Source organism: Scatophagus argus, chromosome 9, assembly GCF_020382885.2.
Source record: "Scatophagus argus isolate fScaArg1 chromosome 9, fScaArg1.pri, whole genome shotgun sequence".
In the NCBI taxonomy this organism is placed as follows: Eukaryota; Metazoa; Chordata; class Actinopteri; family Scatophagidae; genus Scatophagus; species Scatophagus argus.
The window spans coordinates 20,503,181-20,522,998 of record NC_058501.1 but is presented as its reverse complement, the minus strand read 5'-3'; the positions used below and the strand labels follow the sequence as shown (position 1 = coordinate 20,522,998).

At 42.0% G+C, this 19,818-nt stretch overlaps 1 protein-coding gene across 3 annotated transcripts in view; it reads right to left on the bottom strand.

The window, feature by feature from the left end:
- The window catches only part of LOC124065437 (protein argonaute-3), a 34,913-nt gene continuing 15,095 nt past the window's right edge, over positions 1 to 19,818 (bottom strand). The window contains exons 5-19 of one of the 3 annotated variants that reach the window (XM_046400837.1): positions 18,936 to 19,072; positions 15,899 to 16,033; positions 15,633 to 15,720; positions 15,023 to 15,170; positions 14,659 to 14,778; positions 12,715 to 12,858; positions 11,738 to 11,871; positions 11,181 to 11,365; positions 10,676 to 10,835; positions 10,432 to 10,522; positions 10,063 to 10,257; positions 9,435 to 9,569; positions 8,754 to 8,855; positions 8,128 to 8,327; positions 1 to 7,948 (exon numbers count right to left, since the gene is read on the bottom strand). In XM_046400837.1, coding sequence (XP_046256793.1) covers positions 7,840 to 7,948; positions 8,128 to 8,327; positions 8,754 to 8,855; positions 9,435 to 9,569; positions 10,063 to 10,257; positions 10,432 to 10,522; positions 10,676 to 10,835; positions 11,181 to 11,365; positions 11,738 to 11,871; positions 12,715 to 12,858; positions 14,659 to 14,778; positions 15,023 to 15,170; positions 15,633 to 15,720; positions 15,899 to 16,033; positions 18,936 to 19,072 — 2,083 coding nt within the window. In that variant the 3' untranslated portion in view covers positions 1 to 7,839. Of the gene's footprint in view, positions 7,949 to 8,123; positions 8,328 to 8,753; positions 8,856 to 9,434; positions 9,570 to 10,062; positions 10,258 to 10,431; positions 10,523 to 10,675; positions 10,836 to 11,180; positions 11,366 to 11,737; positions 11,872 to 12,714; positions 12,859 to 14,658; positions 14,779 to 15,022; positions 15,171 to 15,632; positions 15,721 to 15,898; positions 16,034 to 18,935; positions 19,073 to 19,818 lie in introns of those variants that run through there. The other 2 variants (XM_046400838.1, XM_046400839.1) reach the window with 2 other exon arrangements.

The following is a 19,818-nucleotide window of genomic DNA, read 5'->3' as shown; positions in this document are numbered from 1 at the left end:
TAAAGCAAAGCATTTTATTGCAAGTATTAGTCAAAGATACACTTCAAACTGAAGCAAAGCAACGCTAAAAGGCCAACAAACTACAAGAGAGAGTTACAAAAGAAAGACATTAAAACTGAAAGGAATAGGGCTGTTGGTACAACAGAGCCTTTGCAACATACAGAGAGACGGAGACATGGATCATCTGGTGGTGAAGCTTCTGTCACTGTTCGACGTGCACATCCGATTGCTGGTGCCTCCCGCTGACGTATCAGAGCCACCCAAGATCTTTAGTTTGAAGTAAAACCGACTAGAGAGCGAGGTGCTACATTGAACATAATCTGAACAATCAGCGTACACATTTCAAATCAACGTGTTAAATCCTTGGCCACTGTGAAATATCTGTCTTTATACAAGGGGAGAAAACAGCATCAGGTGCCTAATCTCTTGTGCAATATTTGGTTCAAAGTCATTATTGGAATGCTAATGGGATGAAAACAGGTTAAACATCTGATAGCCATGGGAGTAAACATTACAGTAAACACTTATTAAACCAACATTATTATTTGGTTTAATGGACAGAGGGCCTATTTATCTTGGAACAGGATTGACAACACTCAAAGTCTCCATGTCTCTGATCCTCCGATGGGGTGATGGGGAGAACCAACAAAAAAAGTTTAAAAAAAAACAAAACAAAACAAGAAAAGAACAGCAATTCATCACAACACAACTCATCCTTGTTGCATTATACAGGCACAGGTCTCTGTAATCCAGCACTATGGGGAACATCCTAGTTCCTGTCAGGCCAGAGTCAAACCGCATCTGAGAATACTGTTCTTTGGCTTTGCCATCAACAACAATACGATGACGAGACAGGGATGAGTACAGATGTCAAATTAGCGTCTGATTTCATGTGATTCAGAAGTCATTTGAAACGTGCAGTACATATTGTGGATGAATGGATGGATGGATGGGCTTTCTGAATTGTCCTGAGGCAGTAAGCACTGCTCATCTTGTTAAAACAAATGCCACGAACAGTGTTCAAACGCTGTTTAAACCCAGACCTGGTTTCTGTTTATATATGAGTAAAAAAAGAAAAAAGGAAAAAGAAAATTTTTAAAAGCTTACACGTGTTCGTACATCAGAGTTCACTAAGTTCTGTTGCAATGTTAGTGGTTTACGTGAGAAACAAGAAGAGATGAGGATGCTGGTTGGGGAACTCGGGGTAGATCAAGTATGTAGGCTTGTTTTCTTTGTAGGCCACCCAACACAGGCATTGCAAAGTCACAGAAATCTGACATTTATGTAAGAACACACTTAAGGCTGAGGCATGTCTTGGAATGAGACCTGTTGCTGCTGTAAAATGTTGTGGCACAAGAAAAAAGAAAAAAAAAAAACCTTGACAGGAGACAATTTTAAGAGGAAAGAAGCAACAACTACGCTAAGATTTTCACCGTGATCCAAAGAGTTCTGCCTTTCCAACATCTTTCTTTCCTTCCCCAGCTGCTTTTTTAATTTTATGCTCTCCCGCCTGCCATTTATTGGCTCGGGGAATTTACATGGCTAACGTACCAATTAGCAGCTTGGGATGGGAAAAGAAAAAAAAAAAACAAGTCAGTGTGTGGTACAGAAATGGTTCCCTTCGTCAGAGATGAGCTGCAACGCGTGGGGGCTGGCATTCGACCTTCTCGGGTGGCAAAAGAAGAGTGGAGGGTAAAGAATAATAAGAAAAGGAGAAGGGAGAGCTGACACCCAGCTCTGCATAGCCAAGTCAAATCCACCTCATCCCTTTCCTCCACCTCGCACCCCCCCCTCCATATTGTTGTGCTTGCGTGTCTCGGAGAATAAGGCGTCAACATGGAGGGGGAGGGGCTAAAGGCCTCGTCCTCTTGGCTCCACCCCCACCATGCTGCAAAAAATATAGGATGCGGAGACTCCAGCCGCTTGAACGCACTCTCAATAAATACACCATAAAATATTCCGCATATATATATTTCATATATAAATTTAAAGAACGACACATTTAAATAGGACAACAAAATAAAAGTCGGCTCAAGAACAACTTCTCAAAATCGGATAAGTGTTAAGACAAAACAGAATATTTTTTTTACAGTTATACTTATTTTGACTCTAAAATAGTTACTGTATAAGAATATCGCAATCAGGCATTACTCAAGCATTATATGTCATAATAAAAGCAATTTGCAGTTTTCTTTCATGTAGTATAACATATGCAGCATACCAAGGTAAGTGAGGTGCAGTGTTTTTAGAGATCTCTTGTAATAGAAAGACTTCACCCCCTGGACTGGAAAGGTACCCACAGAACTACAGACCACTGTTGGTTTTCAGCCGGCACCCTACAGGCTCAAGACAGGGATACTGCTGGGCACACATTTTCCTCCATCAGGGACAAGACACATGGCAGGGCATTGCACTACGATGAAAGAATGCCATGGGCTGCTACTAGGGCTGGGCATCGTGAGAAAAGCTTCAATACTGACACTGGTTCTGTCTGATTTCATCTCTGTGCCTGCTGTAAAAATGACACTTCAGAATGACTTCACTACGCAGCAGACCAAATCATTTTCTGTGGGGGGGAAAAAGAAGCTATTTTCCAAGAAGATTTCCATCCTGTTATGTTGAATTACTTGGTAAAAATGCCCTTCAAAAAGAAAAACATTGATTCCTCAGTGCAAGAACAGGCTATTGTAAAACCTTTTTTTATGTCTGGGGACATTTTAAAATTCTGACACCAGAATCTGGGAGGTGCTGATATCGTGTTTTGACACCCAGCCCTAGCTGTAACAAAGCATCGAGTGGCAGTTCCACAAGGGAAGCCGTCGTTAGAGAGCAGGCTGACTCAACCGAGCCACCAACAAAGTCACGAGAGCATGAGGCACGCTTTAAATGACCGGCTGCTTTGTTTGGTAACACACATCCCTTCGACTCCTCGTTTACGCTGAGGTTTTGGACCCTCTCGTCCTCCTCCTCCTCTTCTTCTCCGTTCAGGAGAGAGAAGGGGAGTGGAGGGACAGAGATCCAAACCTGTTGGCTATGTGTCTGAGTGAGAGTGGCAGTCTCTAAAGTGCTGTGCTATGTTTGTCATTCGTGGGCTGGGCTGCGTCACACCACGCTAGTGTCAGCTACGACCCCCACCAACCACCCCCATTGACCTCCCACCCAAACGCACATTCCACTGTACCAACGACACCATTGGTCCAAGACACTAAATGCACTAGGAAGCGAAAGCTCAACCACAATCATATACTTGGCATATACTCTATTTCTACGGAGGCTTGACAATCTAAACGCATGAAACACGAGTTTGCATCGCCGTCTCTAAAAAAAGAAACCCACCAAAAACGTGTACAGTGAGTGTGTGTGCATGCAGCCATTCCCGCACTGCAATGTGTTCTTGAAAAGGAGATTCTATTTGTTTGATTTTACATTTTATCTTTCAATTGACAGCACCATCAAGAGGAAAGGCACTTTCTGTGGACTTTTTCTCACTCCATTGCTACCTTCCACTGCAAAGAGCAACCAAAATTAGGGATATTGATCAATTACTCGAAATGGAATACAACTTTGACTTCCACTTACAAAAGGGGAGACACTGACCTTCTTGAGTTAATTTGGCCATTTTTCTTCACTGGAGAGTGTGTGACTGTGTGGGTAAGGTGTTTGATCTTCAGCTTCCACAAAAAGACTTGTGTAAGTATGTATTGTTAGCAATTCTAATTGAGAGCCAAAGGGCACAACTAGCTGCCAGCTGTGAGCTGAGCATGCCCTTTTAATTCAGTCAAATCAAACTTGTCATCTTAATAGAACTGGAAGGACACACAAGTACACTCCCCTGCTGTGCAACACTGATATCTGCTGAGGAAAAACTAACCAAAATAAATAATGTGTTTGTATCCCTTCAAGCGTTTCACTTCCACATGGCCCAAATGGTCTTGCTCGTGTTAGGTCACTTCTCTACTAGCTAAATATTTGCGAAGCAGAGCTGATGACATTTTAGTTGTAAGCAAGGCAAACACTTCTGTTATGTAAACGTGTGTTCAATTGCCCTCGAGAGAGTAATTTATACACAATCTGAACATCCATTAGAGACAGGGGAGAAGAGAGCGAATTCTAAATGGATTCTTGCAATTAACCTCCAGACATCAACACAACGTGCCGCATTAAGTTAGCGTTGATCAGCTTTGATTCCTTCTGAATCACAAAGACTTGGATGAATAACAGAACCCGCTATACCTTTCTAACCAAACCCCATTATTGTCCTTCAGCTCTAATCTTTCTTATGCCTTCGGCGGGGGATGGGATTGTACATTGGCCGTGGAATGTAGTCCTCTGGCACAGGGGAGTAAATGTTCGGGAGCAAAGGAAAAGAGAGCAACAATAAGATTACAGGCTTTGTCACACTGCAGATTTATCAGGAGGCTAACTCTTTGTATTTGTGAGCACATGAAGTGGCTTGGGTAAACACAGGAGTCAGAGGAAAGCAACAGAGGTTGCAATCTGACACAAATCCCCCCAAGGCCTTAAACACAAAAGGAATGGAGAACTACTACTCCTTGTCACAATATTGTTTGATCACATGTGTCTTTGAAATGGCACGATCACACTTTCAAAACCACTTGCCCATTCCTTTTTCCTCTCCCATTTGATAAGGAGCAAGCATCAGCACCAGATGAAGAAAACCCGAGAACATTCAGGAGCACAATCTCTGCTCAATTCATCGACTCTTTTTCTTCTTCTATCCTACCGTCTGTCATCACAACAGGGATGTAAAGTCTAAATACGATGCCTTTCGCAGTACAATATGTAATATTTTCTCTCTCGATTCTCTCTCCTCTGTGACAAACCTGTGACTGTACGAACATCTACAAAAAAAGAAGTGAGGGAGTGAAATAAGAATTTAACATCTCGCAGCTTTTTTTTTCTCCCAAACATCAATGCAAGAGGCGGTTTAAGTCCACATCCCTATCAATAACAGTATGACAGTCCAAACACACGTCACTAGTTTCAACAACCCCACCACTGTTCACACATACACTACACGTTATAGTGACACAGGAACAAGTCAACAGTCTATTGCAATAATAAAACTTTTTTATCTTTTTAACCATTACTTATCATGATACATTTATTACTAAGATTAATAATTAGACTACACTGTTTTCTGTTAGCAAAAATAAGTGGTGTGCATTACATAATTTAAAATGTACAAATATACTTTAGATCTGGCTTTTTAAAAAGGCTTTCAGACACTAGTGAAATCACGAAGGCTCAAACCAACTGGCTTCCACGCTGGAAGGCCTAGCCTATGAAAGGCAGTCAAAAGCAACAGCGGATGCGGGAGCCCACATTGTACGTCACCTTCCACGGGAACGTCTGCAAACTTCTCAATGCTGATCACAACTACAGAGAGAAACCCTAAACCTAGAGCTCCCCGCACCACCAACCACAGCAGCGGGGTCTTCTCCTCCTCCTTCTCCTGTGAGTGAGGTTTACCGTTTGTTTTTTTTTTTTTATTCCAACCCTACCCATCTGCTCTTCGAGTCTCATATAGAGGTTCAGACAAAGTAGCACCACGCCTGTGTTCAGTCCCGAAACACAGCTTCTTTTAGTGCAGATAACTTGTAAAAACACCGCCTTGACGAGCTTCAGGTCATCAGCGGCACAGAGGAGATAAGTGGCGACTATAATCCAGATACACATTTCACACAACGACGGTCAGCCGTACATCTGCTGCAAACATCGGTCACTAACTTAACTCCTCAGCATTGTTCTGAAGCCAGTTGCAACTCCAGGCCAGTTACATGGATAGGAACTAAACCAAGTCCTGGACTCGGGACTTCTACTGAGAGAAACAGTTTATGATGAGGCCGACTCCACGCCCTTGGATCCGACCTTTTTAGGTTCAAACACACCGCAGCAGGCGGATCCACATTGGGTGAAGATTAAGTAAAAAGATAACCCTGCCTGCTTTGCTTGAACGGTGCTCCGAAGCAAAGCCGACAGCTAATACCGCTGTACAGGCAAACACAATAAATACGCTGATCTCAGGATCATTTCAATGAGATGTGTAGAAAAGTCAGTAGATAGTTGTTGAGAAGAGTAAGAGGCATCAGGTGAAACTTTCTTGCTTTAAACCATCCTATGCTGTCTTTTTTTTTTTATTTGTTAGAATATGCTTTTTGATTATTTTACCCCAATGAAATAGGATCATAGGATTATAAGGAGTTCTGCAGCTTTTGACCATGTAACACTTAACTTCCACCAGGCACTTGAATACTACCTCTATATGGCCCTTATACTCCCCTTTGCTGCGGTCAGGTGAAAAGTTTTGTTAGTCTCAGGAATTAAGAAAATCAGCCTTGTTAACAAACTGGTGATCAGGAATTCTGAAACTATGCCCAGTGACAATAAAGTGTTGTCAAACCACCTAGGCGCATAAAATCCTTCAATTCAAGTAAAAACATTAAAATCACCAGAACTGCAGTTGCACCAGCAGCAAGGACAAACTCATAAAACATGCTGATCGATCGTCTCACAGAGGAGCAATACAAGAAAGTGCCGAGCAAGTGGCAAACCTTTCTCTCTTCGAGGACACTCACTTTCGAATGAAATGTGTAACTGTTCTTTTGAGTCATTTAAGTCCCCTAAAATCCTCTTCCATTTGCTTCAACTGATTATTGCACAAGAGAAAACCATCAACATCTATAAACCATTGAGCTCTATTTACTCGTCATCTCAGATGGAAATCTGAGAGGGAAATGTGCAATCAAGCACTGAGGGAAATGAATGCACGAGATTAAAAAAAAAACAAAACATAAGCTCACATGATTTTAAATGATTAAAAAAAAAACAACTAAAAATCATAAAATGTTTCACATAATGAAGAAGAAAAATAACAACCAGAATTAAATAAAAGTGTTAAACTTTAAATGAAAACCAAAGATGGCTGAAGTTGAGCAACTGATATATCAGCCAAAATAAACTGCCCCTGTTTAAATGTGACAGCTACAAGGCCGATCTGAAACCTTAGAAGACAACAACTCCTTTTTGTAACTTTAGGGGGCATTTATACCTCGTCGCCAACAGGTGGCAGTGTGCTCAAAAGAACTGGTGATTCCCTACGCTACTGGAAAGTGACAGAATAGAGGAAACAAGAAGAAGAAGGAAAAATAAAAGTGGCAACTGGAAGGACCTCTGGTCCAATGAAACAACTGCATTCCAAAATAAATCACACACCACTTAACAACACCAGAGTCTGACCCTTCCTTATCTGCTTCCCCATTTCTGATGCAAGGGGAGAGTCAAGGACAAACTACAGTAAAACTGACAGAATGTGAAAGTGCTGCTGCTCAAATTGACTTGAGGTACTGTAGATGGCAAAGGAGCAGATTAGTAAACTGAAAGAGTGAGTGTGCTAAAGGAAGGGAAACATAAAAACAAACAAGAAAAACACTCACTAGGCCACAGGTAAAAGAGACAAACAGAAGAAGAATAGTTTGGAGGGGCAATGAAAAAGGGGCCTGATGAGGGTAAAAATAAACTAGTTGGCTGGTTTAATATTGCATAATAGTGCCGAGTTTCTCTCTTGTTTGTTTTTAAAGCAGCGTTTGCATCCTCAGTCCAGTGTGGGAGTAATTCCTCCCCTTCCTCCTCCCTGCTTTCCTCTGCACAGTGTCAGGTCCGGATTGACTAGGCGTGTGGGGGCGGGGGGGGGGAATTGGGGGCAAGACTTGCACATATGAGGACTCCTTGACTGGCAAGCCAGGTGTGCATGTTTGTGTCTGTGTGTGTTTCTGTGTGTTGTTAAGGGTTGCGATGGTTGGGGAGGGTCAGTGGAGCTCAGGCGAAGTACATGGTCCTCAGGGTGTCGTGGTGAATCTGAACAGCTTTGGCCAGCGCCTGGGGGTCCCGTCCGTTACTCTGACCAGAGACATGGCTGCCCTCAGCGCTGCAGAGTGGACAGGAGGGGACCAGTTATAATGACAAACAATAATGGCATGCGTGCAGAAAGATGGGGTGCATTCTGCAATATTCTGTAATACAAGACAGCTACTATCAAAACACAGATAAAAGTTCAGGACCTTTGCATCCAAGTAGAACCTCTTGTTTACTCTCTGCCTTCCTCACCTGTCATGTTCTTTGTCCACCAGATGGTAGCGGGCACGGAAGGCCACCAGATGGGCGTAGTAGGCTGGCGCAGGGATGGAGACTGAGCGGGTACAGCGCACGTAGGTGTGGCACAACTGGTAGGTGAGCAGCTGGAACTCGTCAGCAGTAAAACAGTTGTCGTCCCACAGCACATGGTAGTGAGAGGGCCGACTGGTGCCCTGGGAGAAAGAATTAAATAACACACATGTATTACTATCAGATTCATATTTAAGATGCAGGTAAAATGACCACAGACAAACAATTAAACCTTTGCATGAAAAAATACAACAAACCAACTATACTGCATAGAGATAGAGAGAGAGATACCACTACACTCTCTTATGAACAAGAATAACAACAGCACAAAAGGGACTTAGGAGTTAAAGCTTCTGCAGTGCTGTCCTAATTCTAAAACCTTCAAGGCTTTTAAAAGAAGGGAGGAAACTAAAAGGACAATTAGCTGGAACACATGAGTAATGCAGAATCCTATGGCCTTTTTTCTGTAGCCTGGTGGTGTAATTTTCAAGTTGAATGCTTGTTGATTCAGTCTGCAAAAGCGAGACTTTAGTGAAGGCTGGGCAAAGAAAACAAGAGATTGCTCTGACCTGTATTCCAGCGTGACTGCAGAGGTAAAAGTCAAACTCGTAGGGATGCGTGATGTCCGTATCCACGGTAGTACCAGCAGGAATGTTTCCGCTACGTCCAACCTGACAAAAGCAAAGTTAAGATTGGTTAGCCCCTATTAATGCCCTTTGGCTGTTTTTTTTCATTTTACCTCCATGTTTCACCATAAAAGTAAAAACAACCAGAACAGAAAATGGAAGATGGAGAAAAAGAACAGCAGAAAACAAAGCTTTTAAGGCACTAAATGAATAAAGACCTGGGGGCCAGAGGTCTACCAAGTGCTTTGCAATCAACCAATTAAAAGCCTAATACTCTGGAAAGCCTAATGCTCTGTATAGATAAGTGAATGCACTGAAAATAAGGTTGCTACTAGCCGAGTCTTACTCTTGGGGCCTTGAGTGCCACTCCAGAGCTTTCGGTTTGCATTGTGCCCTAATGCTTTAATCGAAGATAATTACAGGGGTTAGGTGGGTGAACAGTCCAATTGACAACAAAAGGTAATTAAGGAGACCCATTTCAAGTATTTATCATGCTGGCACAGAGCATTAAAAAAAAAAAAAAAAGAATATGGACTAGCATGTAACACACTGTACTAACTTTAATGGGTACCATCACTGTGTCATTATCACAGTGTGTCTGTGTGTTTGTGTGCGAGGACTCACTCTCTCGTTGCGGTCGGCACAGAAGAGGCGTGTATGGTGGCGTTTTTGCACAACAATGTAGGTGATGCCTGGTTGGTACTCCTTCTCCAGGCTTATACAGGCCTCACGAATGGCCAGCAGCTCATAATAAAGCACCTGAGGAAAAAGAAGAGGAAGAATGCATATCGTTTGTCAAAACTGCTCTTGAAGACTCAATTCTTAAAATACTTAATATTCTTTTTTCCTTATCTGTGTTTCATTCTTGTTTCACGATGCCCTAAGATATATGGGTTACGTGGATCTTTACTCTACAGGCCTACTGTTCAACCAGTCATAATATTCATTTAATTGCTTGAATATAAAAAATGTAGGAATGCTGTCCTCTGTTATAAAAATGTTCCTCATTAAATCAGTTATCACCGAATATTTTGTCCCTACGTTTTGATTTGAAGTGAACTACCAGTTCAAGCAAACACATCCCTACCAGTATGAGCTACAGAGCTAAACATACTCCCCAAACACACTGTTTTTATTTAACAACATTTAAATTATGGCCCATAAAACAGTTGAGAAAATTCTGCAAACCAAACTCAACACAGGTTTGACTGGTGTACAATTCGCTCCATGTTCCAAGAAAAAAGGAGCTGACCTGTCTGAACTGGCCTTCTGAAACTCCATCCCTGTAGAAAATGATCCTGGTGGGCTTGTAGCGGGTTGACTTGTAAAACTGGATGAGTAATTCCCTCACCATGGAGGCCAGGTCCTGGATGACCTCCTGCCTGGGCCTCTGGACCCGCACTGTGGCACAATACCTGCTGGGGTGGGCGTCCATGCTGCCTACAACCTGAAAGAGAGAGAAGGTGGGGAGGAAGAGCAGAAGGAGCATGACTTAAGGGCGACGGCTGATAGATTCCATGACTGAATGCAGGATGTCATGTAACAGTGAATGTCATATGCAGAAAACATAAGTTAATAAATTCAACCAACAGGTCAGGTGGATAATGAAGATGAAACTTACTGCTGCGATTGAAGGCTTCTTCCCATCTCCAGCAGGTGGATGTGTAACATCTGCTCCCAAGAAGATAACTGGCTGCTGAAACACTGATGGTCTATTGATTGAGAGAAATAACAATGTTTAGCTATACTGAGCTACATGACAACATACTGACTGTTACCTCGTATGGTAACATGTTTCTTATCAGGTGTTGGTTTAGTTTATGTCAACCTCGAATACATGTGACAAATAGCAGAGCACGACTGACCGTTGGTGAGGTACCAGGATGTTGTTGATGCCTCCAAGCTTCACATTGATCTTGAGGCAGAGGTTGGAGAGGGTCTGTGGTGACGTCTTCACCACATTCTTCACCTGGACACACTGCGTGGCCATGCCCAAGAGGGTGTCTCCAACACGCTTTACCTCCGCTGTGGGTCGTTACAAAAAGTGAGGATCAAAAAAAAAGTTATCATCTTTATCATTTTTTTAAAACTCCAATATGTGTTACAAAAGCAGCACAAGCACTATAAGGTTGTACATTCTCAAAATCATTAAGGAAAGCAGTAGAATGCTGCTCAACTTGAAAAGTATTGCTGATGATATGATCACTAAAATCACAGCATGATAAAACCTAAACTCTGCACAATATGGTTCTTTCATTGGCATACATTTGAGAAGCTGAGGAGCAGAGAATATTGCACCAACACTCAGTCCCACAAGTATATCTCTGGCCTCCCATATAATAATTAATTGTAATTAAATAGATTTCTTACCATAGACAGGAGTTTTTCCTGGCAGAATGACGATGATAAGCTGCAGTCCAGCGTAGGTGTTCTTCAGGTGCCTGAACATGGGCTCCACGCTGTCCGCTCCCTGGGCGTATTTACAGAAACATGGCTGGCCCTGAATTGGCATCCCAGCATCCTTAGAGATCTTACGCAGCTGGTCTGTGAAACCCCTACACAAGGATGAGGCAGGAGGGAAGGAGGAACAGTCATTAGAGCAATGACATCTTGCTTGTATGGATACTAAGCATGGTTATTATGAATATGCATAGTTTGGTATTAGCGTTAAAGATATAAAACAAAATCCTCAGGCTCACTTCTGTCTTTACAATAGAAATTATTAATTCATGCCAGATTACTATTTATGAAGACAAAAACGAACAAAAAGACAAAACAGATTAGTGATTTGTAAGAAATATCTCTTGAACTGTCACGAAAATACACATTAGGGAGCATCATCACTGCACTCACGGTGACAAGAGAATCACAGAAAAAGACATTTGAAAACCTGACGAGCTAAAAGAGACATTTGCAAATAATCATACTTGAGGATTTCTTCCCGACACTGTCTCTGTGTGGCAAAGCAGGCGATGGCCCACATCTTGATCTCAACCCCAGTGTGGAACTGCTTTCCCCTCATGTCCCACACCCCGTGGCTGGGCGTGGCTACAGTGCGGTTCTGAAACGAAAATGCATTCTCACCACATGTACTCACGACTATGTGGGCAAACACTCACATTCATACTTTTCGAACTCACGTTAAAACAGGCAGACACAACAGGATGCACACACTTGCCAACACACACCAACTCACACTATTCATTCATACCACAATGTATGAACACTCATTCACATAAATACACTTTGGAAAAGAAATAAAACTATCTGCACTAGAGATACAATTAATGTTCAAATATAATAACAAATATCTTCATGTGGTTGTGATGTGAGCCTTGAATTTTATTGCAAAAGTACGATGCACTGTATGACTGAATTTATAGAATGTCAGATGCAATTCGGTGTGCACACTGTGCAGAACAGAGTCATTGTTCTCAGTAATACCCACCAAATGTGTAATGGTAAAGGTGTGTCTCCGCAGAGATGATAAACAGATGTTAATTGGCACTGTGGTTAAGTCTCAATAATTTGTTTCTTTATCCAAACTTTGGAAACCTGTTCAAACCTCCTCTTCTTGACTGAAGAAAATTAACATTCAGTAAATGCTGGTAAAATATTTGGCAAACATGATTTGGCTGATCTTTTGTTTATCCAGAATACCTCCCGTGGCAGAAATATGTTTAGAGCTCCGTTTGGCTCTCTCAAAAATACGTTCACTTTCAGGTAGATTCGAAGATTGCACTACTGAGACTCAACCACAAAAACAGCCAGAAAGACTGACACCATGAAACACAAACAGAAGCCAGTGAGTTAGTTCCCCTTAGAGACGGTGCAATAAAGGCTGAGGAAGGGGAAAGCGTGTCAGACAAACAGAGAGAATGGGCGTGATTTAAAGGAAGGGTACCATAAAGTGCTCTGTGCTCACCCTGCCGCCGTACTGCAGCATGGGGGCGGGTAGCACTCGCCCCGTCACGTGGGCCATCTCGTCTCGCACCTTGAACTGGAATTCCTGCACAAACGGGTCTGCCTCATAGTTGGCACTGCGCACCTGCAGGGAAAAGGGGTGGGACAGTTGGACACTCAGTCAGACCACAGTAGCAGTTGACAGCAAAGTCCTGTCAAGACCACCGCCGCACTGAAAGGTTTTAACATGTAAACGTGTGTTCTGCTGAAGTTACCTGCTCACTCACTGTGGCTTGTTTTGGTTAAAGAAATAATTCGGTCACATCTCTACACTTCGGCTGAAATGATGTGAGATATAACAAGGTGCCGATAGTCAGATTTTGTAACCTTTGAACAAAGCCTTCTGTTTCCCCCTATAGCCAGTCTGTATGCAAAGTCAAGCCTCTTGCCAAGCGGCCGTGTCATCATTGTTTTAAATGGGCCTTGTGCTTATGCTTAGTACTTGGTAGGTGGAAATGCTACAGTGATTTCTGGAGATTGTATGGGTGTTAATTTTCCTTCATGTAATTTTCTGTTTTGCAGTTATTTTTATGAGATGCTGATGGATAGGAAAAATGGTGGCCAAAAAATGCCAGGTGCAAGCACCCTAATCTAAAATGACTTCAAGCACAGCGTACATGATGAGCCCACCTGGCATGATATCCAATTTTATTACAGAGTTTATTATGTAGTTCTGACAGACGTAGCTTATCTATTTGGTTTGTCCTTTTCGGTCTCTAAACCTTTGCCATTCCACCTACGCTGTTGTCAGTCTCAAGCAACTGTGCATGTAAATGAAAACGACACCACAGAGATGTCTACAGTGATATCCTGTAGCAAGTCCAGTCATTTTGCTCCTGAGAGAAGAGATAGGGAAACGCTGTTTAATAAGGCAACAACAGGTACTAAAATGTGCTCTGCTAATCTGATGGTGGCCAGAGGCAGGGTACAATCTGTCAGTCTTTCCATAAACAATACGCTGCAGACATTGTAGCAGCCTCTCTCTCTCTCTCACACACACACACACATTAAAGTCATTACGACTCTGGCATTTTGTTGAACGTGGGTAGGCCAAATGCAATGGACAATCATGCAGACAGGCCTCTGTTAACAATATAAAATGAGAATCTGGGAGAGGTGATTACAAAATAAGCAATTTCATATCAAGATAGGGAGCATGGCAACCAAGTATAGACAACTATAACAATGTGGGCATTTCAAAAAGCCAATACCTGTCCAACTAAATGTAACACGGCAAAATCAGCATAAAATGCTGAAGGTTAAGACATTATATATAATCAACCTGTGATTTGAAGATATTACATCGCTAGTACCAGTATAATGGCTCTAACTTTCAACCATGCACAGTACAACTGTTCCCAAAGTTTTTTTTCCTGGAGGGCCAAGTCTTAAACCTAATGGAGGCCCACAAGCCAAAACGAAATACATTTTGTATTGTATTGTATTGTTTTTGTTTTAATGCAAAATAGAATTAGCATCGCAAGTTCCCTAAATTCACTGACATCCAGTGCAACCCGTCACACTACCTGCCATGCTCAGATTATGGAAATAATAAGTAGAAATCCTACATATTTAAATTTTTACCTGACAAAAATAAAACAGCATGAACTACAGTTTATTTTATAATTGTCTTAAATTGTTATTTTAATTGTTTGCTGCTAACCAACCTTGGCTTGCAGGCCCATCTTTGGACAGACTTGGAATAACCTAAACCTACCCTAACCTGAATGACAGGGCATACTTAGGGCATGTTCTGCCAAAAAAAGTACATGATACACAGAGACTATTTGTTTTTGTATTCTCTTCCCTCCTTTTTTAGTAAGAAAATACATTACATAACAGTAACAACGTTAACCATATTACTCAACACGTGTTCCCAGCTCACCAGTCTGCTGATCTCCTCCTGCCTGTCGGGCGCAGAGCGAGCTGTGGCTTTGATCATTGTGGAGGTCTGATTATCTGTCAGCTTCTTGATGCACCGTTGACCAGCTACAATGTTACACACCTGCAAGAAAACCCACGAAAAAGTTTGGACAAATGAGCATGTGTCTTTAATCATTTTTTGGTTACTATTCAGCCAAAAATGTTCTCCGGGCATAGTGCAACTGCCCTGAATCTTATTTATACAGCTGACACAACTGAAGCACACCTGGGAACTGCCCAGCAGGTCATCATCATCAACCGTATTTGGAATTATGTTAAAATTGGCACCCAATACAAAAAAGGAACAGCAATGTGTTTTCTCTCACCTCCAGGGGCAGGTAGGTGTGCTTTTGCTCCTGGCCCACCTGTAGACAGGGCAAATGGGGATACTTAAGCTGCAGGTTGTACTTCTCCCTGAAGTACTGGGCTACAGTTCGCTCTACTGTCTGACCATTTTCCAACTGTAGAGGAAACCTGCAGTGATAGAGAAATATGAGTCAGTTCCTGAACGGGAATCAGTCATCATGTTTAAAATCACAGCGACAGCTGGACTTCAGAACACTTTAGAAGTGTTTGCTGCCATCGTTGTTAAAACTTAACAGTCACTATTCACATATCATTATCTTTCCTCTTGGTAAAAACAGCACATTCAGTCAAACAGTCTTTTATATGAACCATCCTCCCCTATGGTGATGTAAAAGATAACACACAGTGTTCAACTACGGATGACAAACACTAAAACTCTGCAGCCGCACACAGGCACTACTTCACCAAGAAATGACTAATGTTGCCTGCATCGTTGTCAGATGAGTCAGCCGTTATCTGGTTTGTTTTGGTGTTGAATTGGTGATGCGGTGCTCCATGTTCTCCTCCCCCATCCCATCAACACACTCCGCCCCGTCTCCCGTTTCCTCACCCGCCCAGAGACTGACTCACGTTTGATGGCTAGCAGGCCGACGGGTCACATTGCAGACGCGGTACTTCCTCCGCATGGTTCCACAGTGTGTCACCTCCACCTTCAAACCTGGTGAATTACATAAAGTGTTGGGAGTAGCATTGAGAATGTGTCTGTGTGTGAATGGCTGTGACACGTGCTCTCCTGCTCAGACTCTCTCTCTCTCTCTCTCTCACCCACGCACAATACATTTTTATTCATCTGATTCAGCTCTGTTTCTCACAACGTTTTACACCCCAGTCTTCACCTTTGATTTCTTTGGTGAATTTGACCCGGTGCGAGTCTGTGAGAGGGCGAGGCTGCTCGTCTATGTTGTGGATGTCCAGCACTTCACACATGAACTGGATGACTGGCTGGGCCTTGTAGAAGGCGGTGGCAGACACTGCAAGATAAAATAAAGATAAGACTCATTTTAGAATAAAGTAACAACAATAACATACATTATAACACAACACTGAATGACAGCAACTTGGTTCCAGTTCACTTGCTGCAGTCGCATCACAGTTTAAATTGCATAGTATACATATTCGACTATGGATGTTGAGAGTCATGTTGAGAGTCTGCCTGTAAAGAAAAACTCAACAGAAATATAAAACACCTATAAAGCAAACTAGAATTGCAGCAGTCGTATGCCTCAGTCCACCAGTCAAGTTGCAGATTATATCAGTGTCTGTCCAGACTCATAGCGACTGACAGAATTTTGTTAAATAATACGACAACAATTACTTGACGCTCAATATTTTACATTCGTAAGTGCATCTGGTTACGGTGATGTGATTCGCTATCATGCTGGCTTTGATTAACAACACACCTCCTCCACACTCGGATCACCTTCTGTTGTGAAAACGGAATCTCAGGTGAAAAAAATCCAAAATGGGAGTTGTGTTTTTTTTTGGCCACTTTATAAAATATACTGGTGACAAAAAGCCAGTCAGAAGTGAGAAAGAAACAAAATGAGGTATGGGTGGGCAAGCCGGTGTGTGTGCAGTCAAGAGACCACAGGTGCAGACGTGTGTAGGTGGGGAAAAGCAAGGTGAGCAGATGAAAGTAGTTTGTTCCAGATGGACTGTAATTGGCACATGTCTTCTTCAATGTGCAATGCTACCATTATGAAGCTCTTGTAGAGGCTTATCACATCATGTTTGTGTAAGCAGCACATCATGCTAAATAATATCCTAGGAACATTCACTGGACACACAAAGAGCATTTCATGCAACATAAAGTTCCCATTGTTTTGAAACAATGGTTTCTCCCAATAACTGGAAAAACTGAAGCACGAAGAAATTAAATATGATAGCAGACACAATACAGCAAGACATTGGAGAGGAATTAAAACCTGGGAGGCACAAAAACAGGTATGACAAAAAAAAAAAAAGAAATGAAATGAAAAGATCAAAACAAATCCAAAAATGGACAGAGAGATGAAGAGAGTGTGGTGTTGAGGTTGAGGAAGGTGTTGACAAATAATCGAGCTCAGCCGCTGTGATGTAAGAAACCTCTCTCTAATGGCTGATGAAAGCACTGCAAGCGTACATCAGTGAGTGATGCCTAACAAAATAACAGATGACTGCTTTGCACACACTCTCTCTTACGCCTCTGGCCGGGCTTGTGAGACATGAGAGCCTTTCACAGCGACAGGAAGTGACATCAATCTAATTGTACTCCCCACGCATTGTGATTTCATTTCTGTGCGTTTGGAAGTGTTTATGAGTCATTTATGCAAACATAAAACTAAGTGGTGTTATTTCATTACAATTACTCTATATATGCATTTCTGATCACCCATGATACCAAAGTACCTTTCTTGCCTTCATGCAAAATCCATGTACTAAAATAGGATTAATAGATGGCTTTGCAAATACACAACGTGGGAGAGAAGAGCTAGAAAACAAATGCTCTGCAAACACTTGGGAGTTCTAGCTTGTTGTTGGAGAGCAGACAAGATTTCCAAGGATGACAGGGCGGGAAAATGAGACAAAAAGAAAATCAGAGAGTAGAAAGTAAAAGGTTCAAATGCAGACAGAGACTTCCAGCGCTTGGAACAAAACAAAAGCTGTCTCGAGGAAATGCTTCACACAGCTACCCTCCTGACCTCAGCAACACCCACCAGTCTCACTCATGCAGACACAAACCCACAAACACACACACACACTCACACACACCAAATGCCCTCTGTCTCCACAGCAACCAACCAGTCAGTTCCCATCCAGCCAAGAACCCACCTTTGTCCATATCCCCTGGTCTCCAACTACCTCCTGCAGTTTGCATATGGCAAAACATATTTTCCAACATCCATTCTGCTGCTTATTTTCTACAAATAATAAATGACTGAAAATGTAGCTCAATATTCCATGGCATCAGAGTTTTTCTTCAGATATAATTGAATAGTTGAAATATGTTTGCAGCCCACTCCGTTCTTTTCTGAAAAACTGGCTATCAGGCAGCAAAACTGCCTTTGTTCTAAAAACTGGGTGACAACTAGAGCGGTCATGATTAGTCAATAAAAAGAACATCAGTTGTCAACTATTTTGATAATTGATTAATCCTCTTAGTCATTAATCATTTCATATCTAAGCCAAAAATGTCAAAAATCTGTTTTTTCCAGCTTCTTAAATATGAGGATTTGTTGCATTTTGTCATTTAAGACCTTTCAGTTTTGGACTGTTGGTCGGATAAAAAAGAAATTTGGGATCTGGGATATTATGATGAGAATTTCTTCAAATATTCACTCAAGCACAAGGAAGGTGTGCTGCTGCATAAAAAAATATTTGTCTTCCCAACAGAACTCCAGCTGGGGAGACAAATAATGAGACACGAAATGATGAAAAAGCCTTAAAACATCTCGCAGACCTCTTTCAGCTCCAATGAAACAACATGAGTGCGAGTTTGACAAATTAGATTTATATTAAACACAGATATTAAATTTCCTCACACATATCACTAAAGGTAAACTGACCATGCTAAAATATCTAAAAATATCCTGCATCATGGAGGCTCATTGCCATTCTAATCTATCTGTTTAATTATTAAAATCTCATTTCTTCAGCTGTGAAAGAGAAAAAGAAGTATTTTTGTGTGTGTTGTTGAACTAAGATTGAAGATTCAAATTGCACATATTTGACTATTTTCGAATATGGAGAGCTGCAGTGGCAAACAGTTCTTACTGTTTGAGGCAATAAGCAATAAAAACACTTCTCGTATTTACACTGCTGTAGCTGAGGCCTTATTGTAGCCCCAAGGTTCTGTCACAACAAAACAAATGCAAGGTGGAATTTGACTCTCACCATCGATGTTAAGCATCATCTTCCACATGGCAGGGCGCACAGATTGATGGAAGCCGAACCAAACCTCCCTCCCTCCTCCCAGGGGATGGTCGTATCCCTCTGGAGCCGAGAAGAAGGATCGACCCACTGGAGTGTACCTAGATGCACAAAAGTAGCAATTATGAGAAAAAAGCAAAGAGACTGAGGAAATAAAAGATAACGAGGAGGGGAAAACAATCAGAGGTCATGAACAAAGTACAGGATGAGAAGGAGGAGAACACGGGGCAAGTAGGAACAGACACACGAGGTGACAGGAAATTTCCTGAAATGAGAATGTTGGTCAATATTTGTCAATATGTCAGAGTTGGAGTGTCACAGTCAGCTGTATGGCCCGAAACTACATCAGTGAAATGAGGGGGTGGTGACACTTCCTGGACCCACTGACCTCTTATTACTCTGCTCAGAAGACACATCAATAATTACATGTGGGATACATTTTTCTTGGTGAAACCTGGACAATGCATGATGATGGCACTCTGCTGCACTGGGCCCCCAGTGGCAGCACACGGAGCTAAATGAAAGGTGTCGATATATCCACCTCTCAATAATGCTTTGCAAGAGACTTTCATTAAATCGCTGATGATATTGTGTCAGGCTGTGCTCCTGCTGGGGCTTAGACAACTGATATCGAATGAAATATGGTATGAGGTCAAGTATGGCGCCCCATATGAGCTCTCTTTGATTTCCGCTGGGATCAGAGTGCTGATGCTGGTGCCACAATGACAAAACAAACATATAATATTTACTATGAGTATGAGAGGGATCATATGTCCTCTATCCTTTGAATCTGTTTGCTGACTAAACATAAAGGCGGGGCGCTTAGGTAAGGATAGCTGTTAAAGAT